General features: G+C 45.7%; 1 protein-coding gene across 1 annotated transcript; it reads left to right on the forward strand.

Annotated features, from left to right (window-relative positions):
• Nucleotides 1–441: 441 nt before the first annotated feature.
• On the forward strand, nt 442–12,437 carry KCTD7 (potassium channel tetramerization domain containing 7). The gene is made up of 4 exons (XM_059693381.1): nt 442–834; nt 3,820–3,989; nt 7,713–7,891; nt 8,329–12,437. The coding sequence occupies exons 1-4, from the start codon at nt 691–693 to the stop codon at nt 8,703–8,705; spliced, it is 870 nt and encodes a 289-aa protein (XP_059549364.1). The 5' UTR covers nt 442–690; the 3' UTR covers nt 8,706–12,437.
• The last annotated feature ends 8,554 nt before the right edge of the window (nt 12,438–20,991 follow it).

A 20,991-nucleotide genomic window follows, 5' to 3' on the forward strand; every position in this document is an offset into this window, starting at 1 on the left:
GTGGGCTGTTCTGGCGCCGAAACAGCGAAGGCCTAGATGTTATCTCTAGTTTGACCAAAACCCTTTCTCTGTGGTCAACAGGCCGAAGCGCTGAATGATCCAGCAAGTGAGAGGGAGGTGAGTCAGGGCGCTGTGAGGCCAATTTGAGTCAAAGGGAAAACATAAAAATAAAAGGACAGATGAAAGAAAATAAGGTTTCTACACGGCGACCCCGGAGCCACCCGCTGAGCCAACCATTAGGCCCACTCCGAGGTGGTGCCCCCACTCAGAGGCGGTGCCTCCCGCTGCTTGGGGGACCAGTGATGGAGAGAAGGCGTGTCCGCAGGTCAGAGGGCCAATCAGAGCAGGACAGACAAGCCGGCCGGCCCCAGTAGCCACTCAGGCGCGGGCTGACCGCTCTCCCTGCCCTAGGACTGGGCAAGCTTCCTGCCAATCAGGGGCGGGGCCAGCGGGGCCCGGCCAGTAGCGGGAGGCGGTAGCGTCAGGCGCCCAGCTGGTGGTCCCCGCGGTGGCCCGCTGCCCGGTCCGCAGGCTGAGGGAGCGGCGGCCCCAGCCCCCCGCGCCGCGCTCTCCGCCCCACCCCGCTCGTCGTCGGCGGCCTCGCGTCATGCCAGGCGCTGCTCCCCGCTAGCGCCGCCGGGTCCGTTGCCCGCCTGCCCGAAGCCGCGCCCACTACCCAGAGCCAGAGGGATGGTGGTAGTCACGGGGCGGGAGCCAGACAGCCGTCGCCCGGACGGTGCCATGTCCAGCTCCGACGCCGAGGACGACTTTCTGGAGCCGGCCACCCCGACGGCCACGCAGGCGGGGCACGCGCTGCCCCTGCTACCCCAGGAGGTACCTGCACGGAGGGGGTTGGGGGAGGAGCGCAGGGGGATGGATCCGCAGGTGCTGGGCAGAGCTGACCTTGGGGTGTCAGCCCGCTGGGTTCGGGGATCCCGGGTCGGGCTGAGGGCGGCTCCAGAGGGGCTGTCCCCTCCCCCGCCTGTAAAATGCACCAGGTGTGTCTTCCCTGCCACAGAGGTCACCTGTCCCCGAACCCCTCCTTCCAGTATTCACTGCCAGGCAGGTTGATTTAGTCCGTGCAAAGGGGACCTGGGAGCCCCAAGAGATGATCGTGCCTCCGAGAAAATCCAAGAGGCCTTGGTGGTCCCCCAAACCCCGTGTCCGGCTGCCCTGACAGTGGAGTAAAGCACTGTGTGCAGGTAGAAAGCAGGCCAGTGGTTGGTGTGTCCACCCTCATCCAACAGCTCCCTGGCTTTCCCTCACCAGCTGCCGTGCTGTGGTGCCCAGTGGCTTCCCCTGGCCTTCGTGTGAATGACAGTATCATAGTAACACCTGGAATGACCCGTAGGAAGAGGGAAGAGTAGGAGAGGTTGGCACTGCAGGGCCCTGAAGAGAGAGACTAGAAAGGAGGAGGAGCTGAGGGAGTGTCAGATGTGGGAGAATGTGATGTGTGGAACCTGGAGGATGGTCAGCGCCCCAGAGGGGCTGGGCTGGGCTAGGTGAGGCTTTGGGGAACCAGACAGTGTTATTTGGGGGCTACAAGTCCATAGCGTTAACATCAGGGGGCCCTTGTGAAAATGAGCAAAATTCTAGAAGTCCTCTTTGCAGTTGGGAAAAAGGAGCCATTAGAGCAGCGGTTCTTAACCTGTGGGTCGCGACCCCTTTGGGGGTCCAACGACCCTTTCACAGGGGTCGCCTAAGACCATCGGAAAACACATATATAATTACATATTGTTTACAGTAGCAAAATTACAGTTATGAAGTAGCAACGAAAATAATTTTATGGTTGGTGGTCACCACAACATGAGGAACTGTATTAAAGGGTCGCGGCATTAGGAAGGTTGAGAACCACTGATCTAGAGACACGGTGGTACTGTTTTTGTGTGCATTGTCATTGGGGGTCCATGTGGTTTGGAGGAAAGAGTACAGGACTCAGAGACTGGAGGCCAAGACTGCAGGGCCAGCGCCCCCACAGAGTACATGGCTCCATGGGAGATCTAAAACTGTTTTTTGGTTGCTTTCTCCTCTCTGCCTCAGTCTTTTCCTCTCTAATATGGAGCAAACACTTGGATTGGTATGAGATATCTTTGGTATGCACATAGATTATTTGAGTCCTTGCTATGCACCTAGAACAGCTTTAGAGGAGCTATAGAATGAGTAGAAGGCATTTCCTGTCCTTTGGGTGCAGAAGTGTAACTGCATATATACATGGAATTGTCGATACTTTTTCATTCACCCGTTCAGTGCATATTCGGGTGTTTACTGTGAGACAGGCACTGCGCAAGGCTCTGGGTAACTTTTATTTAATGTATATTTACCCTGCTTACTCACAAAGAATTTGAAAGCTGGGGAAAAGGACTTACTAAATAAATATACATAGACTTTCACTGGAGCCTGAGAGATGTCGTAATATTGAAAAGTATGCACTGGGACAAAATGTTAATCTGGAAGAGGAGAGTTGGAAAATTAGAGAGAACTGCCCTTGTTTCTTTCAACATCATGAGCAGTGAAAGATATCAAAAAAGAAAAAGAACAGAAAACATCCCAAGCATTTTAGGGAGAACCTAGAGCAGTGATGGCGAACCTTTTGAGCTCGGTGTGTCAGCACTTTGAAAAACCCTAACTTAACTCTGGTGCCGTGTCACATATAGAAATTTTTTTATATTTGCAACCATAGTAAAACAAAGAATTATATTTTTGATATTTATTTTATATATTTAAATGCCATTTAACAAAGAAAAATCAACCAAAAAAAAAAATGAGTTCGTGTGTCATAGGTTTGCCATCACTGACCTAGAGCTTCTCAGGACAACGCTATCCCATCATTCCCTGTTCTTCACCCTGTCCTTGCCTCCAAAACCTTAGCTGGACTGGGACTCATCTCACACTACAGATGGAGAAGGAATTATTCGACAGACATCCACAAGCCCTGCTGTGGGCGGCCTCACGATTGGGAACAAGATACTGTTCCTGCCTCAGGAGCTTGGGGTCTAGAAGAGTGGGCCGCCAGAAGAAAATAAATCACCAATGTAGTGTGCTAGGCACTGTAATGGAGAAGAATGCGCCATACAGTGAAGGCAACAATGGAAGGAGTGTTTGGTTAACTGTCTTGTGAGCTGGCAAGGGACAATAGAGCAGAAATGCTCACCAAGTAGAACTTGAATAGAAGCTCTTAGAATGAGTGGCTGCTGCTAACCTATATGGTGCCTGGGTGTGAATTGGAAAAAGAACACACATCTGGGCTAGCAGATTACTCTCATCCAGGCACCTGCAGTGAACAGTGTACACCACCATGTGGGGCAATCGCAGCTGCTAGATGGGCAAAGGGATAGCGGTAAAAGCATTTTTTTTGTTGTTTTTTTTTTTTAATATATTTTATTGATTTTTTACAGAGAGGAAGGGAGAGAGATAGAGAGTTAGAAACATTGATGAGAGAGAAACATGGATTGGTAAGAGCATTTTGGACAGAAAAGACAGCATGAGCACGGGTACAAAAATGGTAAATTTGGGAAGTGAATGGAGGACAATGAAGGCTTTGAACTCTAGAGCAGAAACAATAGGATTGGGGTGGAGGGACCTGATTTAGGAGTTGTCAGGAGGATGGATAGGGCTTGGCAACTGGTGCGTGCGGGGAAAGGGAGGAGAGGGGAGTGTTTCAGGAAGACTCCTGGGTTTTGGTTTGGGGTGACTGAGTGAATGGTGAGGCTTTGATCAGACCCAAGAAGACTGCAGACAGAGCAGCCCGGCTGTCATTTTTCTCGCCTGGCTGAACATGCAGCTGTTTTGTGTGGGTTTTTTTTTTTTTTTTTTTTTCAGTTTCCTGAGGTTGTTCCCCTTAACATCGGAGGGGCTCACTTCACCACACGCCTGTCCACCCTGCGGCGCTACGAAGACACCATGCTGGCAGCCATGTTCAGTGGGCGGCATTACATCCCCACCGATGCTGAGGGCCGGTACTTCATTGACCGGGACGGCACGCACTTCGGGTATGTTTCTCCCTCTACGATCATCTTTGTGGTCCTAGCAAATGAGGGGCCTGGGTGGGCATGGGGCTTTAGTATCTTCCGTAGAACCTAGGAGAGAACATATGGACAGAATTTAATAAATGTGTCTATTAAAATGGATCAAAATTTTTAGTTTCTTTTCCAGAGGAGACAAGGACAGCTGGAGAAATCTCAGGTAACCCACACTGGCTGGTTGTGATGCACCTGCTTCTATCCTACGTCATGTAAGACTGTGGAGTTGTCATCTTGTGGAAAGGAATAGGTGTGATCCCACCTAGAGGTGGGGAGCTCCAAAACAGCTTTTTGGAGAATACCCTCAGATCAGATTCCGGGGGTCAGCGTTGCCCTTAGGGAGGAAGCAGGTTGTGTGACAGTAGTTCCCTGACTTCTTTCAATAGATTAAAAAAAAAATGTTTTTATTGATTTTTTTAGAGAGAGAAGACGGGAGAAGGATAGAGCGATAGAAACATCGATGAGAGAGAAACATCATCGATCGGCTGCCTCCCGCAGGCTTCCCACAGGGGATCACAACCCAGGCATGTGCCCTGACCAGGAATCGAACTGGTAACCTCTTGCCTCCTGGGTCAATGCTCAACTGCTGAGCTACACCAGCTGGGCGTAGAAGTTTAAAACAAATAAACAGGAAAGGTGTGGGAAGGGCCAACAAAGGGTTGCCATCCTTCAATGTTGCCCAGAAAAGTTTCCAAAAAACAAAAGAACCTTCAATTATTACTGTCATTTTAACACTAAAACAGGGAAGCACAGACTCTCAAAAAATAGTCTTTCCCAAAAAAGGACTTCTGACAACCTTACACATAAACCATTTAAAGACTTTTTTCAGTTTCCTTGTTGGTGAAATGAGAAACAGTTATAGCAGCCCCGCAGGCCTGTCATGTGGATTAAATAGAGAGCCTTGGTGTGACCCCTGGCCTGGTCCATTCAGAGTGTATGGCTGAAGCTCTTTCCCCTTCAGTCTAACTTTGGAGATGACCGAAGAACGAGCGTGGTCCTTGACCTTGGACAAAACGACCAGGGAGGCAGAAACTCTCAATCACTGCACCTGTGATGGCCTCCAAGTAGCATTTCCCACATGGGGAGAAGGTCATTTTCCTCCTCAGAAAGGAGACTCTGGTCAGATAACTTGCTCTGAAGCATATGGGTTTCTCCGTCGGGTTGTCCGCAGCCTCCAGTGCTGAGAAAACAAAGTGTCACATTGCTGGGCAGAGCTATAAAAAGGTTTTTGTTTGCAGGCTGTTTGGGGGAGGAAAGCGCTGGCCCCAGCTGGCAGCTCCCACAACACTCGTGGCTGGGCCTTGCCCTAGGGATATGTTTTTCAGAGCTTACCAAGGTTTGCTTAAGATCCTGGAGGACCAGTGTTAGGAGGGGTCGTGGGGAGGGGAATAGGATTTGGCTTTAGCTGGAGAATGACAGAGCAGGCAAGGGTGTTGGGCAGAAAAGTAGGATGTTGTGGCATTTATCCTCAGACCGCTAGGCTCCAGTGGCCTATGATTCATCAGCAGCAGATGAAGTTGTTGAAAGACTCAGATGGCCCTAACCGGTTTGGCTCAGTGGATAGAGCGTCGGCCTGCGATCTGAAGGGTCCCAGGTTCGATTCCGGTCAAGGGCATGTACCTTGGTTGTGGGCACATCCCCAGTTGGGGGTGTGCAGAAGGCGGCTGATTGATGTTTCTCTCTCATCGATATTTCTAACTCTCTATCCCTCTCCCTTCCTCTCTGTAAAAAATCAATAAAATATATTTAAAAAAAAAAAAGAAAGACTCAGATGAAGTGTCCTGGCAGGGTAGCTCAATTGGTTAGAGCATCTTCCCGATACAACAAGGTTGCAGGTTTAATCCCCGGTCAGGGCACATACAAGAAGCAACCAATTAATGCATAAATAAGTGAAACATCAAATTGATGTTTCTCTCTCTCTGTAAAATCAATTTTAAAAAAAGACTCAGATAAAGTAAAATAGGAATTTAGGGCAGTTGCTGGGGTAAATTTCTCTGCTGGTGTAGCTCACACACCCCTAGCACCTGCCACGGAGACTGCTTGGGCCCCCACTTGGGACAGTTTCCCATTGTGATCAATGAAGAGCACTTTGGATTACAGTCTGGACCACTGTGGGTGTGGACTTGGAGTCAGCCGTTTCTGCATCTGAGCTTCTGGCTAATTGTGGCCCCTTGAGCAAGGTTGTTCCTTAACGTCTTTGAACCCCCACTTTTTTCCTCATTTATAAAATGGACATAAGATGGCACTTATCCCATAATAATATTATTGAAAGGATTCAGTGGGATAACACATAATAGTAGCTGACACGGATTAATATTTGAGTGTTAGCTGGTGTTGCATTATAGTCATAGACTAACTAGAGGGGTGACAGCTTAATCATGGAATTTACTCACATATCTTTACAGAAAAGCCCATGCCACACCGTCCAGTGATGGATGGGATTACTCTTAGCACTAAACAATTTGAAAAGAGCCCTAGCTGATTTGGCTCAGTGGATAGAACATTGGCCTGCGGACTAAAGGGTCCTGGGTTTGGTTCCGGTCAAGGGCACATTCCTGGGTTGTGGACTCGATCCCCAGTAGGGGGGCCTGCAAGAGGCAGCCGATCAATGATTCTCTCTCATCATTGATGTTTCTCTCCCTTCCTCTCTGAAATTAATAAAAATATATATTAAAAAAAGAATTTGAAAAGAGAATTAAAATAACTAAATTTTTAAGAAAATGCAGTATGTGATTTTTAAAAATTTCTCTTTATTGTTGAAAGTATTACAGATGTCACCCTCCCATTGACTCCCCTCTACCCTCCCACACCCAGGCCTACCACACTATTGTCTGTGTCCATAGGTTATGAATATTTGCATATAAGTTCTTTGGTTAATCTCTTTCCATCTCCCCCTCCCCCCTTCCCTCTGAGTTCCTGGAACCAGGATGTTAGGTTTAAGCATTTGACCTTCTCCATATAGCCACAGAATAATACTAATGGCAAGGATATGTAGAAGACGAACTTTTCTACATTGCTAGTGGGAATGTAAAATGCTACAGTCACTTTGTTAAACATGCACTATGACTGAACAATTCTACTTCCAACATCTACCCAAGAGAAATTGGTGCATGTGTTCACAGCACGTCTTATATGCAGGAATGTTCATCGTAGCTTTGCTCCTAAGAGCCCCAATTGGAAACTACTCAATGTCCATCAACAAAAGAATGGGTAAATGATTGTATGGGCAAAAGTAGGTTTACAGTTGTCCGTATGGAAAATAATATAAGAATAACAATAGGAAAATAAATTGTGTTTTGTGTACTCACAAATGTAAGCCTACTTTTGCCCAACTGTGTATATTAAGAGACTAGTAACCTTTCCATTATTCCTATATATACCTAATAATAATAATTGTAATTATAATAATGATACTGCTAGTAAGAACTATTAATACTTACTGAGGACTTACTCCGAGCCAGGTATTTTCTAAGCACTTTTTATATACTAACTCATTTAATCCTATAATATTATGGAGTAGTTTTCTTATTTTCCCCCATTTTACAGATGAGAAAATCAAGGCACAGAAAGGTTAAGTTCACATACCCAAGGTTACACAGCTGGCGGTCTGGTTCTAGATTCTGTGCCCTAACCACTATGTGGCACTGCCCAGTTCCATCAGCTCCTCACCAACCCTCTTTCCTTCCTGCTCAGAGATGTGCTGAATTTCCTGCGCTCTGGGGACCTGCCGCCCCGGGAACGTGTGCGGGCTGTGTACAAAGAGGCCCAGTTCTATGCCATCGGGCCCCTCCTGGAGCAGCTGGAGAACATGCAGCCACTGAAGGGGGAGAAAGTGCGCCAGGCATTTCTGGGACTCATGCCCTATTACAAAGGTGAGGGGTCAGGTCCTGGGACAGCCAGGGTACATGGGGAAGGAGGGTTGCAAGGCATCTGGCAGTGCCTAGCTCGCCACCAGAACAAGGTTCACGTGTATTACTTGAGACACGAGAGAATCCAACACTCTTTCTTGGTCCCACTGGGAAGATACAGGTTGGGGGGGGGGGGTCACCTTGCCTGTGACTGTCATCAAACCACATTTCAAAAGGATGGTCCTCATCCCATCCCCTTGACTTCCTTTTGCAGTGGAGAGCCATGATCCCTCTTTACCTTGGTGTCCTGCATAGGCCCAAAGACTCTCTTCCCCAGGAATCTGTCTCTTCCGACTTGGATCCTGCCATCACTGGGGCTCTCTGTGCCCTCCCACTGCCTTGCCCCACTCCCTACCTGTTAAGCCCCGTCCCAGTGATGGCTGCTGTATTCATCCCCATAGACCATTTGGAGCGGATTGTGGAGATTGCCCGGCTACGCGCAGTCCAGCGGAAGGCCCGCTTTGCCAAGCTCAAGGTCTGTGTCTTCAAGGAGGAGATGCCCATCACCCCCTATGAGTGTCCACTTCTCAACTCTCTGCGCTTTGAACGGAGCGAGAGTGATGGGCAGCTATTTGAGCACCACTGTGAAGTGGATGTGTCTTTTGGGCCCTGGGAGGCTGTGGCTGATGTTTATGACCTGCTGCACTGCCTGGTCACAGACCTGAGAGCCCAGGGCCTTGTCGTGGACCACCAGTGCATTGGGGTGTGTGACAAACACCTCATCAACCACTACTACTGCAAGCGCCCCATCTATGAGTTCAAGATCACGTGGTGGTGAGTAGTCCTGGTAGGGAATAGAGCCCCTTCAGGGAGGGTGTCCATTCCCCTTAGTGGATCTGGGAGTCAGATCCCTGGAAGGGCTCCTGACTGCCCCGGAACCTGCTGAGGTGAGGACTGAGCCCGGAGGCACAGCTCCAAGTGGACGGAGGTGCAGCTCTAGTCTCCCCTGCTATTTCTTGGGGTCAGGCTCAGGGCTTGTGGCCCACAGGATCCTGGTACCTGAACTTACCTGGCCTCTCCTCCAGGCAGGGCAGTCTTTACCTGAGGCCAATGGGTCTGGCTAGCTTGGGCTTGGCCAGGAAGTCCAGAGAGGTTTTGTTACTTTCTTGACTTTGCAAGAGAGTTTCTGCCGTTTTTAGAGCCACATTACCAAAATAAAATAGGCACAATCACTTCCTCAGCCCTGTGCAGGTGTTCCTTCCTTGTGCTCAGTGTATAGGTGTGGACATAGAACATGATGGGGGATTTTATCCAGACAGCCACTCCACAGTCTCTGGCTGAAGAAGGAGCACCTTCTCTCCCTCCTTCCCCAAGAAGAGTCCCCTACTTTGTTTGAAGATGTGAAAAGACTGTTTCCTTTCAAAATGTATTCACCACTTTTTGGAGATGTAACCATAGTTACCAAAACTATGCACCGGGTTGGCCTTAGAAAAGCACAATGTTTACAGCCCTGCTTTGGGCCTTGGCTTCTATCTTCCACCAACCTTCCTTGCTTGCAGGGTTATCTTCTCACAGGGCTGGATTATAAATTTGAGGGGCGCCTTTTGAAGATTCTCTAAGTCAAGCAGGCAAGGTGTCTACATCTGTTATCTTTGAGATGTCACATCCTTTTCTGGAGGCTCCGAATACCTCTTGGGCTGCCATTTCATCTGTCAGGATCCAGTTTGTGGTGAACCCTTTGATGGGAGCCCCCTCTTTAAAAAAAATATTTTTTATGTTTTAATTACGGTTGACATATTTTATTATATTAATTTCAGGTGTACAGCATAGTGGTTAGACACTTACCTACCTTACAAAGCACCCATCTGACATCAGTGATTACATTATTGACTATATGCCCTATGCTGTTCTTTACATCCCTTTGACTATTTTTCTTTTTTCCAATTACAGTTTACATTCAATATTATTTTGTATTAGTTTCAGGTGGAACCCTCTCTTTTTTAAACCTTGCTTTATCCCACTGACATTCTCCTTCTCGGAGAGTATCTGTCCTAGAGAAAAAACGGAAGGGCTGGGTGAGAGGCACTGCTGTCCCAGGGGCTGTAGGAAGACAGCAGCAAACCTCCGTGATGTTTTACTCCCCACATTTCAGAGAGAGAAAAAGATCCACGAGGTTCTGCTCCCACTGCGTTTCCTTCTCGCTCTGTGTGCAGCCTGGGGCAGCTAGTCAGGGTATGGACCTGCATCTCCTAAAGGAAGACTTTGCAGCACCAGTATTTGGAGTGTAGCATTTCTGTGCTGCAATAAGGGCTTCTCTCTGTACTCGTGATTGTACTTGGCTGTTTTGGGGTGTTCTTGTAGGGAGATTTTGTTATATGTGAAAAGCTGGTGAGGACAGCCTCACTGATCTCAAGTCTTACAAGACCAGATTGGTGATGTAGGGCAAGAGGGAGCCGAAAACATCTGCCTCCTTCTGAGAAGGCCAAGCCCTGGACCCTTGGCTGAATTCCTCCCTGAGGCAATGACCTCCTGGCCCCTGTGTGGGAACAGAGAGCCATGGCATGGCTTTACACTCTTATATCCTATTCTTACATGAGTGGAGCAGAGATACAGACGGAGATCTAAGAGGAAAGTGGTCAGTCTCCTTGGTTCCGAGATATGTATTCTTTCTATTGTTCTCATCCACAATGGATCGTCACGTTTCTGGAGCTGATGTCCCTGCTTGGAGTTCAGCTCAACAACATGCCTCTTGCCTTTGGTTTAAGTTGCTCTGATTGGTGTTACTGCCTAATACACGCTGTGGTTCAACCACGTTGATTTCTTGACAGACACCGAGGCAAGCTATTTAGGAGGAAGTCAATGTGAGTAGAGAGCAGATAATTAAGCCCATCGCTTTCAGTAACCCGGGCTTGACCCCTCCTCTTTCCCACCCCCAGCACAGCGCATCACAGTGCTTGGTCATTTAGCGTCTGTACATGCAAGACCCGAAGCAGCTGGTATGCTCAAACGCAGGTTTGCTAAAAACGGGCCCTGGAAGACTTGCTTGGGGCTACAGGGACGCTGTCCCCGTGCCTCTCATTAGAGACACCCATTTCTCTTTCCCTCTGCGATGTCCTCAAGGTCGTGTGCTCTGTGCCATTGTGCGGAGACCGGGTTCTAGGCCAGTAGACCAGAAAGAGCCAGGACACTGGCATCCAACTTAGAGCTCTTTTTAAATGGAGTGAACGCATTCAGTGGCCCAGTTTGGCCATTCTCTGATAAGAGGCCAAGGCCAGCCTGAACAGTGCTCTTGGAATTGGTGGTTTGTGGTGATGGCCTCCAAGTAAAGGTTGTCTCTGAGAAAGTGACTTCTCCCAGTTGGGTCCCTTTTTAACTCTAAATGGCCAGGCCCAGAGTGTAAGAAGGGTTGAATGCTTCTCTCTGATCGAAGGAAGGTATATTTTTATAGAATTCTTGTGCATAATGTCAGTAAATGCCTCTCACCCTGACAATGGACTAGATTCATCCTGCCGTGGGACAGGCCCTGGTTAGTGATGTGTCAAAGTGCTGCCTCTGGAGCTTCCCTTTTGACTTTGGGCACCTTCTCTCCCAGGTGCCATGCTCACTGGTTGGGAAGGTGGAAGTTTTAGGAGACAGGACTGTATGGTATAATGGGGGCCATAACAAAATTCAATAAAATACTTAATGGCAACAAAAAAGACGGGAACAAAACCACAGTGAACCACATTACGTCATCCCAGTGGAGGAATTCTTTGGGCAGTGCTCTAAATAGAAGAAATAGAGGGATCGTCACCATCCTTTTTCTACCTCTGGCTAGTTCACCAGGCTGTCCTGTGCTTAGCGTTTGGAAAGCAGTCAGTTGTGCTCTGAAAGCTTCTATTCTTTCTTCCCGGAGCTTAGGATATTCTGGGAACTGTCTGAGCCTCAGGCTAATCAGGTGGTACAATCTTGCTGTTCTGAGTTGCTCATTGGAGGAGTAGGAAACGGACTTTTGCAAACCACAAAGTGGGGTGAGCCTCAGTGTGTGATCTTGGTGTAAGCTGGAACCTGAAAGAGGCTTCAGATACACAACAAGAACAGAACAAAAACTACGCACACCGAGCAGTTTGATCCAGGTTAGAATTTCAAACATCATCCTTCTGCACACCTCCTGTCTGTATTTGAGTCTGATATAAGTGATTAAGCTTTCTTGGGGACCATTTTGCTGGGGCTCTTCATGAAGGTGGTGCCTGCCTCATGATCCTTAAGAGGGAGGCTTTAATCCATCAGAAGCTGGAGTATTGGGAACTGGGGTAGGAGAAGCACTTTCTGGAATAAACATATATGTATACATATGTTAATTGGGGGAAGGGTGGGGTGGCAGGGGGTTAGAGGAGTTGGGAACAAAGCCTGGGTGCAGTGATGAGTCTGGAGTGTGGGAGGTCACCTGGGCTCATTGTCTTCCTTCTGTATGGTGTTGGGTTTGTGTGCACAGTAAAGCACTTCCTGTGTTCTTTCATTACTTATCTGTGAGTGCTTTGGTACATGGAGCCTCAGTACCCTCACGTGGCATTAAAATCAACAATAAGAACCTGGGTGCTGTGCCTTTCTTTTTTAGAGACTTACTCTCATCCCTCCTTGGTCCCCCACTTTGCCAGCAAATATGTGTTGATTTCTCCTTAAAATGTGATATGTTTCGGGTTGCCACGCTTAATAAAACAGGCTCTTCCCTGAGATTGGCAGATGAACGTCTGCCCTGACTTGAAGTTAAAGGGGAATGGGCCCATGAAGGTTCTTCTGCAGTTCCTTTAGCCTTGTCTCAGTTCCAGGTAGGTGTGCACCTAGGCAGACAGCTCCGCCCTCTTCTGCTGAGAGGTCTCCATGGGAAGAAGGTAGCACAATTGTACAGTCTCTTGTATGGCTCACAACTACGTTAGTTAGGACCGAAGTCCCTCCTGTCAGTTCACCACTTTTTTCCAAGGGGGAAATAAGTGAGTCTAAGTGTACATGAGCCTCAGTGGTTAAGACCCTTACTTGAGGAAAATGGGTATAAGTTGCCCTTCCTCCAAAAGCAGAGTTTTGACACCTTCCTGGCTAATGAGTGTCTTCATCAAGAAGTCCCTTGGAGTCACTTCATGGATTAGCCCAGAAAGGTGAGTTCTGAAGTGTTCTGTTGCTACGCTACCCTCCAACTGATTCCCTTAAAAATGGTGAAGGGATTAAGCATAAAAGAAAAATACACAAAAATATGGTGGTTACCAGAAGGAAAAGGGGGCAGAGGGAGGTAGAAGAGGGTAAAGGGGGCAGGGGTAAATGGTAATGGAAGGAGTCTTGACTTGGGGTGGTGAACACACAATGCAATATAAAGATGATGTATTATAGAATTGTACACTTAAGTCTTTATTAAATAAAAAATCTGATTATTCTAACTTTTAAACAAAACACTGTATCATCTGTACCAAATGAATTCCTGACCTAATTACTGTGCAACACTCACATAGTAAGAATACACTAATAATATCTTACAAATTGGAAACTGAAGCTCACAGAAGTATAATTTCCCCAAGGGCACATAGCTAGTAAGTGGCAGAGCCAGGATGTAAACCCAGAGCCCTTTTCTGAAATCCTCATGGGTGTTCAACAGCAGAGCCTTCCCTTCCACTTGGCAGCTCAGTGTCCCACCTCTGAGGCTCAGGGCTTCACCCTGCCTAACCTATAAAGATTTGAAAAGCAAATAGTCTAGAAGGAATATTAGACTTACTTAGACCTGTGGGTCTCAAGTAGCCCTGAGTATTGAGATAATGGGGTCCCCAATGTTCACTAGGTGGTGAAGGCCCCTACTCATGGGACAATGAGTGGACGATGACTTAGCAGGTGAGTAATGATTCCTGGCTGGACACAGTGTAGTGGGATAATCCGGGACTGTGCCAGTTAATCAGACCCGTGCAGCCTACACATCTAATGACACAGATGTGCCATGCAGCTTGACCATGTGGGGAGGTACACCCAGGGTCATGGGCCTCCTTCAGGGGACCCCTGGTGTCAAGAGAATAATTGAATTGGAAACTCTAGCTCAGGGGACATGGTACGCTCATGGCCCTTGGACTCCAGGTCTCTACTCTGCCTGTGTTTTTTGTCATCATTTGGAAGATGATGACCTTTTAGCTGGCTTTATGTACTTTTGATTTGTTTAACCAATAGCCTATTTCTTTAGCTTTTATTTACTTACTTTCAACTTTCTGTCCTTTGATTCCTTATCATTTTGTTTTTTCTGTCATGTACTTTAGCTTTCTCTATTTTTTAAACATGATTTGAAACTTTTTTTAAAGGTCAGATCTTATGCTTTAAATTTTTTTTCAGTTATACTTGCCATTCAATATTATATTATTTTCAGGTATACAACATAGTGATTAGACATTTATATAACTTATGAAGTAAACCTCCAGTAACTCTTATACCCACCTGACACTGTAAATGGTTATGGTATTGTTTGACTATATTCCCTAAACTGTATTTAGCATCCCCGTGACTTTTTTGTAGCTGCCCATTGTACTTCTTAATCCCTTCCACTTTGCATCCATTCCCCCAAACTCCCTCCCATCTGGCTACCATCAGATTGTTCTCCGTATCTATGAGTTTTGTTTCTGTTTCAATTGTTAATTTATTTTGTGTTGTGTTTTTTTTTAGATTCCACATAAGTGAAATCATAGGGTGTTTGTCTTTCTCTGATTTATTTCACTAAACTTTATTTTTTTTTTCTTAAAAAAATGTTTTATTGATTTCAGAGAGGAAGGAGGAGAGATTAGAAACATCAGTGATGAGAGAGATCATTGATTGGCTGCCTTCTGCACTCCCCCTACTGGGGGTCAAGCCCCCTAAACTTTATTTCTAACATAACTTTTAAGTACATGCATGACTAGGACACCAAAGAAGGTAGTTCTTGTTCTGAGTAAGAGTAATTATGTGCTTTTTTCCCCTTCTCTGGTAATTTCTACAATGATCTTATTAGCTGTGAACATTAGGTACTTCATTTTTTCCCTTTAGAGAAATACCTTCTAACATGTAAATATAAGGAAAACCTGATAGCACTATTATCAAAGTTATAGATCTACTCGATAACCCAGATATCCAAACTTTTACCTCTCCCTCCAAAATGTCCCCTCGCTCCTACACGAAATAACAGTAAATACAGTCTTAGAAACAGGACAGTTCCCTTTTTGGACTGCTAAGGACTTCCTCCCTCATACAGTGGACATGATCAGGGATTCTGGGATTTCGCCTCCTCCAACCACCTAACCACCAAATGGAAAGAGGACTGTTGTGCACCAGGAAAAAATCCAACACAGCTGCAAGAATGACTGAATGAAACCACCTTAAACCATACAAAAGCACTTCATACAAGGGGCCTATAATCAGATTCTGATGCATATTTTCCAGCCTTCTGTGATCTCAGCAGAAACCTGATTCACACTTTAACAAACCATGACTTTTAGAGGATGCTAATGTATTACAGACCCTGATGTTTTCCTATATCATGGGATCTTGGCAGATGGCCTGGCTCCAGTAGATCTTTGGAATAGACATTTCCATACTTCTCTCAGTTATGACTTAAATCAAGAAATAAAACCCTTGCCCTAGCTGGTTTGGCTCGGTGGATAGAGCATCAGCCTGCGGACTGATTTCGGTCAAGGCACATGCCTGGGTCTTGGGCTTGATCCCCAGTAGGGGACATGCAGGAGGCAGCTGATCAATGACTCTTATCATTTGATGTTTCTCTCTCTCCCTCTCCCTTCCTCTCTGAAATCAATAAAAAATACATATTTTTAAAAATAGAACCCCAACGTACTACAGAACTTAAGAGCTTGACCTCTGTTAGAAGTTTACAACTTGGGTCAAATCTTATACCTTTATTATTTTTGTAGAGGGAGTGGGAGGGTTTAATGAATAGGCTTAAGTGTTTATCAACTATAAATGCCTTTAATAGTGTGTTTCTTAACATTACATCCTGATCACCAGCTGTACTTTGGCTTATTCTGTCTGCCCAGGTGCTCATCTGTGTGTGCACATGTTGTGGGTGCTTACTTTCCCTCCTCTTACTATGTCAGTTTCACCTCCCTCTGCTCATGAGTGTCCTGTCTATGGCATTTTATAGATGGTTGGCCACTTCTGGCCATGCCTCATTGGCATCTGCTAGCCAGCTGTGGCGGTGATACTGTGCCCAGGGTTGCCCTCTTCTTCTCAGGCAGGTAAGTGTTTGTTTGCACTGAGGTCCCTAGCTTTCCATTTCAGCTTTCTCATCTGGCCTGCTAGGATCTGGAGAGCATTTTGAGCCCCCTCTCTAAGCTCTGTACCCACCTCCACAGCAGCCACAGAGGATGCCACAGGACTCCACTGAGCAGACAAGTTAGCTTCACCCTCCTCTATCCCAGAGGAAGGAATCAAAATGCTTTACCTGAAAACCGAGTTCACCAAGAGGTGCCTAACAAAAATATGAACTCCCTTTGTGAGCTGACCACATCACTATTAGCTGAAATGAGGGTGGCATTATTCACTTGACATTCCCATAAATCAAGGCAAGATGTATCTGCCCCGAGGCATATTCAGAGAATGTTCCACCCAATTGCTTAATATTCTTCTTCAAAGTGCAGCTCTATTTGGAAACTCCCATTGGTTGGACACAAAACATTGAGGAACGCCCTCTCTAGTCACCTGCAGGAATATCCCACCACTTCCATTAGCTGGGCCTTTAGCCCAGAGAATTCCACTGGGGTGGAGTTTACTACCTGATTTTGAACCCTTGCCAGTGCCCTTCCCTTCTAGGATGGCAATCCTGACCCCTTTATGGCAGCAGCACCTGAGGGATAACCTGAGTTTGTGGATTAAGATCAGAGGTAGAACTCCCAGATAAAATAAGTCCAACCAAGGTATCTGCATGGTACAAGGATGTTTCTTAGGTGGAAGGCTTTCCAGATACTCAACTGTGCCCCAGGATTTCTGGGGCTTACAGGCAGTACTGGTCATTGGTTCATAACCCTCAGTTTCTTCACTTGACCATTCTATCTTTTTAGGGGTTGGGTTTCCCCAACCCCTTGCTATGGACCCAGCATTCCAATAGCTGAAAACCCTGTACATCTTTTCTCCTATCTGGTCTTACACCACCAAGGTACTCTTCAATGCCTTGGTAGAGGTCACAAGGTGGCACAAACCTAGGCAGCATCTGTCCCTCATCTCTACGTCTCCATGGCAAAGCTAGCATAAGGTAGGAAATAAAGATTAGAGTGGAGATAAATGAAATGAGAACAGGGAAACAAGATACTAGAAAATCAGCAAAACCAAAACTTGGTTTTTAAAAACATCAGCAGAATTGATAAATCTTTAGCTAGAGTTAGACGGATTGAGCAAAATGAGAAAATTCAAATAGTTAAAATCGGAAATGAAAGAGGGACATTACTACTGACTTTACATTAATGAAAAGGATTATAAGAATACTATAAACATATATGTACACCAATAAGTTGAATAACCAAATTAAATGAACTAAATTCTAGAAACATAACCTACCAAGTCTGAATCACAAAGAAATAGAAAATCTGAGTAGATCTATAACTAATAAGAATATTGAATCAGTAATCAAAAATCTCCCAACAGCCTGGCTGGAGTTGCTAAGTAGTTAGAATGTTGGTCCGCAGATCAAAGCATCTTGGGTTCAATTCTCCGTCAAGGGTACTTACCTCTGTTGCAGGTTCCCCAGGTCCAGTAGGGGCCAGTACAGGAGGCAACCAATCAATCAATCAATGTGTCTCTCACAAACTGATGTTTCTCTCTCTCTTCCTCCTCCTCCCTCCCTTCCGCTCTCTCTAGAAATCAAAGGACAAAATATCCTCGGGTGAGGATTAAAAAAACACACAAAAACTTCCCAACAAAGAAACCCCTTTACTTGATGGCTTTCCTGGTGAATTCTACCAAACACTTAAAGAAGAGCTAATACCAATCCTTCTCAAACTCTTCCAAAAAATTAAAAGTGGACCCTGGCTGGTGTGGATCAATGGTTGAGCATCGACCTATGAACCAGGAGGTCACGGTTCAGTTCCTGGTCAGGACACATGCCTGGATTTCAGGCTCCATCCCCAGTAGGAGGGGGCAGGAGGCAGCCGACCAATGATTCTCTCTCATCATTGATGTTTCTATCTCTGTTGCCCTCTCCCTTCCTCTCTGAAATCAATTTTAAAAATGTAATATATATACACATATATATGTTATATATACACACACACATATATGTATTTTTAAGTGGAGGGAATGCTTTCTAACTCATTCTATGAGGTCAGCATTTCCCTGATAACTGAGCCAAGCAAAGACCTACAAGAAAACAAAGTTACAGACCAATATTCTGCATGAACTATGCCAGAAAAAAACTGAACAAAATACTATACTGAATTTAGCAACATATTAAAAGGATTATATACTGTGGCCATATGGGAATATTCCTGGAATACAAGGATGGCTCAACATATGAAAATGTATCAATGTTATACACTATATTAGAAAAATAAAGGGGGGAAACTACCTGATCTCTTCAGTTAATACAGAAAAAAAAATTGTGACACAATTTAATGCCCTTTCATGGTAAAAACACTCAACAAACTAGGAACAGAGGAAAACAATCTCAATATAAGAAAAACATGAAAAACCCACAGCTAACATCATACTCAGTGGTGAAAGATGAAAGCTTTTCCATTATGATCAGGAACAAGACAAGGATGCCCATTTATGCCAATTCTATTCAACACAGTGCTGGAAGTCCTAGCCAGAGCAACCAAGCAAGAAAAAAAATAAAAATAAAAGGCATCCAAATTAGAAAGGAATGAAATTATCTCTGTTTGAAGATAATATGGTATATGTAGAAAACCCTAGGGTTCTACATATACAAAATAACCTGTTATAACTAATAAATGCAGCAAAGTAGCAAGATATGAAGCAACACACAAAAATTAGTTGCGTTTCTATACATGAACAATGAACAATCTGAAAAGGAAACTTAAAAAATAATTCCACTTACAATAGCATTAAAAAGAATAAAATACTTAGGAACTAATATAAGATGAAATATTTGTACACTAAAAACTACCAAACATTTCTTTTAAAAAAGTTTTTTAATTGATATTTTAGGGAGAGAGGAGAGAGAGAATTGAACCATGACCTCCTGGCTCAAAGGTAAACGCTCATCCACTGAGCCATGCAGGCTGGGCCACACTGCTACCACTCTTAACCACATTTAATAAAAACCTTCCACCTAGACCCCATCAGCATCTCATTCTCCGAGGTCACCCACTCTCATTTCTTGAGTGCATACTGTTAACGGAAAAAAAAACATTGAAACCTGTAAAGAATTTTGTGAGTTTATTTGAGCCAAACTGTCGACATATGCCGGGAAGCAGAACCTCAACGAATTGAGATAGTGCTCCGGAGAATGGCAGGGTTACATCCGTATTTATACATGAAATTCATTGGTGACACATTTAAGGAGGTGGGATTAAGCGAAGTGGGGGAAACCTCTGTGATAGGATAAAAAGTAAAATGATGGACACATACTTAGGTGGGTGCAGGAACAATTAACATGACAAATGAAAGAATCTGCTGCATCTGTCCTGGGCCCAGCACACCTGGCCCTGCCCCAGGGGCTCCAGATACAGGGAAGTCACAAGTTACCCAGACATTTCAAGGGTATGTTATCATAGATGCAAAAAGACAGATAGGCTCAGCTACAGTAAAGGTTGACCTTATCAGTGAAGATATCGGCTTAGGACGTAACTGCCCACCATAACTGCTTTTAGTTAAGGTTTAATTTCAGACCATCCTTTGTGGTTACTTTAGGTCTCCGGAGTCTGCAAAACTGCCATGCAGGCCTCTCCTGAGCTTGTCAGGTCAGCATGTGGCCCCTTTCTTTCACAATACTATGGCTTTAATTAATTTACTGTGCATTGCTAAATCTGTCATGCTCTTGAATTCCCCCTTGTTCTGTGATAAAGACCTGGTTTGGTTCCCCCCACATCATAACTAGCCTGGGAACTTTAACTTTTGAGCTTTCCAATCAATGCCTGGATATACATCAAACTTTGAGATAAACCTGATTACCACCGGAATAAGGAAATAATATTCAGGTATCCAGACTACCTGTCATCTAGAGGACTTCCGTTTCAGACCAATCCAGAGGCTAAGAATGCTTCTGTTGTAGGTGGGGGCAGGAATGGCAACAATTGTCTGACTGGTGGGGTCAGACCAAACCAGGGTTCAGCAACCTCAGGTACTTGGGTTCTGGCTAGGAAAGAATGCAGAGCAAGACCCAAACTGTAAGAGAACATTTATAGGGTAAATTACAGAGGTGGAAAAAGTAATTCCTAGAAAAAATGGGTTTAGCAAACTTCTGGAGGTAAAGGGCCCTAGGAGCTCGGGAGTGAGGAAGCAATTGGTAAAGTGCCTGGGGCCTGGAGGGGAGGGAGGGGGAAGTGGATGAGAAAGGGGAAGGCATAAGCGTGCTCCGGGGAGGGGGAGAGAGTGCACTGGGTCTTCCGTCCTATGGGTTTTTTTGAGTGGAGATTTTAGGGGACGTCCCAGGGGAAGATCTCATAGAATATTCAGCAGTTTTCCAGGTGTGTCCTTTCAGGGTTGTGGTCTCCCTGACTGATAGGTAGGCACCAGGGTAGGTCATTATTCCCTGCAGCTGGTCCTGACCTCAGCCATGGCTCGTTTTGTTGCTTATCTGGGTCTGGAGCTAAAATACAACTTGAGGTCTAGATGTTATCTCTAGGGAGGAAAGGTCAAGGGGTCCAAACCTCGTGACCTGCAATATGCTAGGGGAGGAAAAGTCACCCTGGGGACCAGGGCCCACCCTACGATTGTCCTTCTGTTGGGCACCTGGGACTTTCCACCTGGTGACCTTCTGTACCTGGCCCATCATGCTTGCTCTGCTCATGTCTGTCTAGCTGCCTACAACACTTCTCATTAATGTACTTTTTGTTACAAGAACTCTTAGTTTTTCTTTCCTCTGCAAAACACTGGGTATTGTCTTCCTGTGTTTTCCATTTGCAAGCCCTAAGACCCTTGAATAAATATTTATTTCTAGGCAAAGCCTCCAGACTCTGAGT

Source organism: Myotis daubentonii, chromosome 4, assembly GCF_963259705.1.
Source record: "Myotis daubentonii chromosome 4, mMyoDau2.1, whole genome shotgun sequence".
Lineage (NCBI taxonomy): Eukaryota > Metazoa > Chordata > Mammalia > Chiroptera > Vespertilionidae > Myotis > Myotis daubentonii.

Excerpts from the sequence above, each read along its gene's own strand:
- KCTD7 (XM_059693381.1), top strand. The coding sequence starts at position 691 with ATGGTGGTAGTCACGGGGCGGGAGCCAGACAGCCGTCGCCCGGACGGT. Across the intron at positions 3,990-7,712 it reads CGGGACGGCACGCACTTCGG|AGATGTGCTGAATTTCCTGC; the intron begins GTATGTTTCTCC and ends CTTCCTGCTCAG. Across the intron at positions 7,892-8,328 it reads ACTCATGCCCTATTACAAAG|ACCATTTGGAGCGGATTGTG; the intron begins GTGAGGGGTCAG and ends TCATCCCCATAG.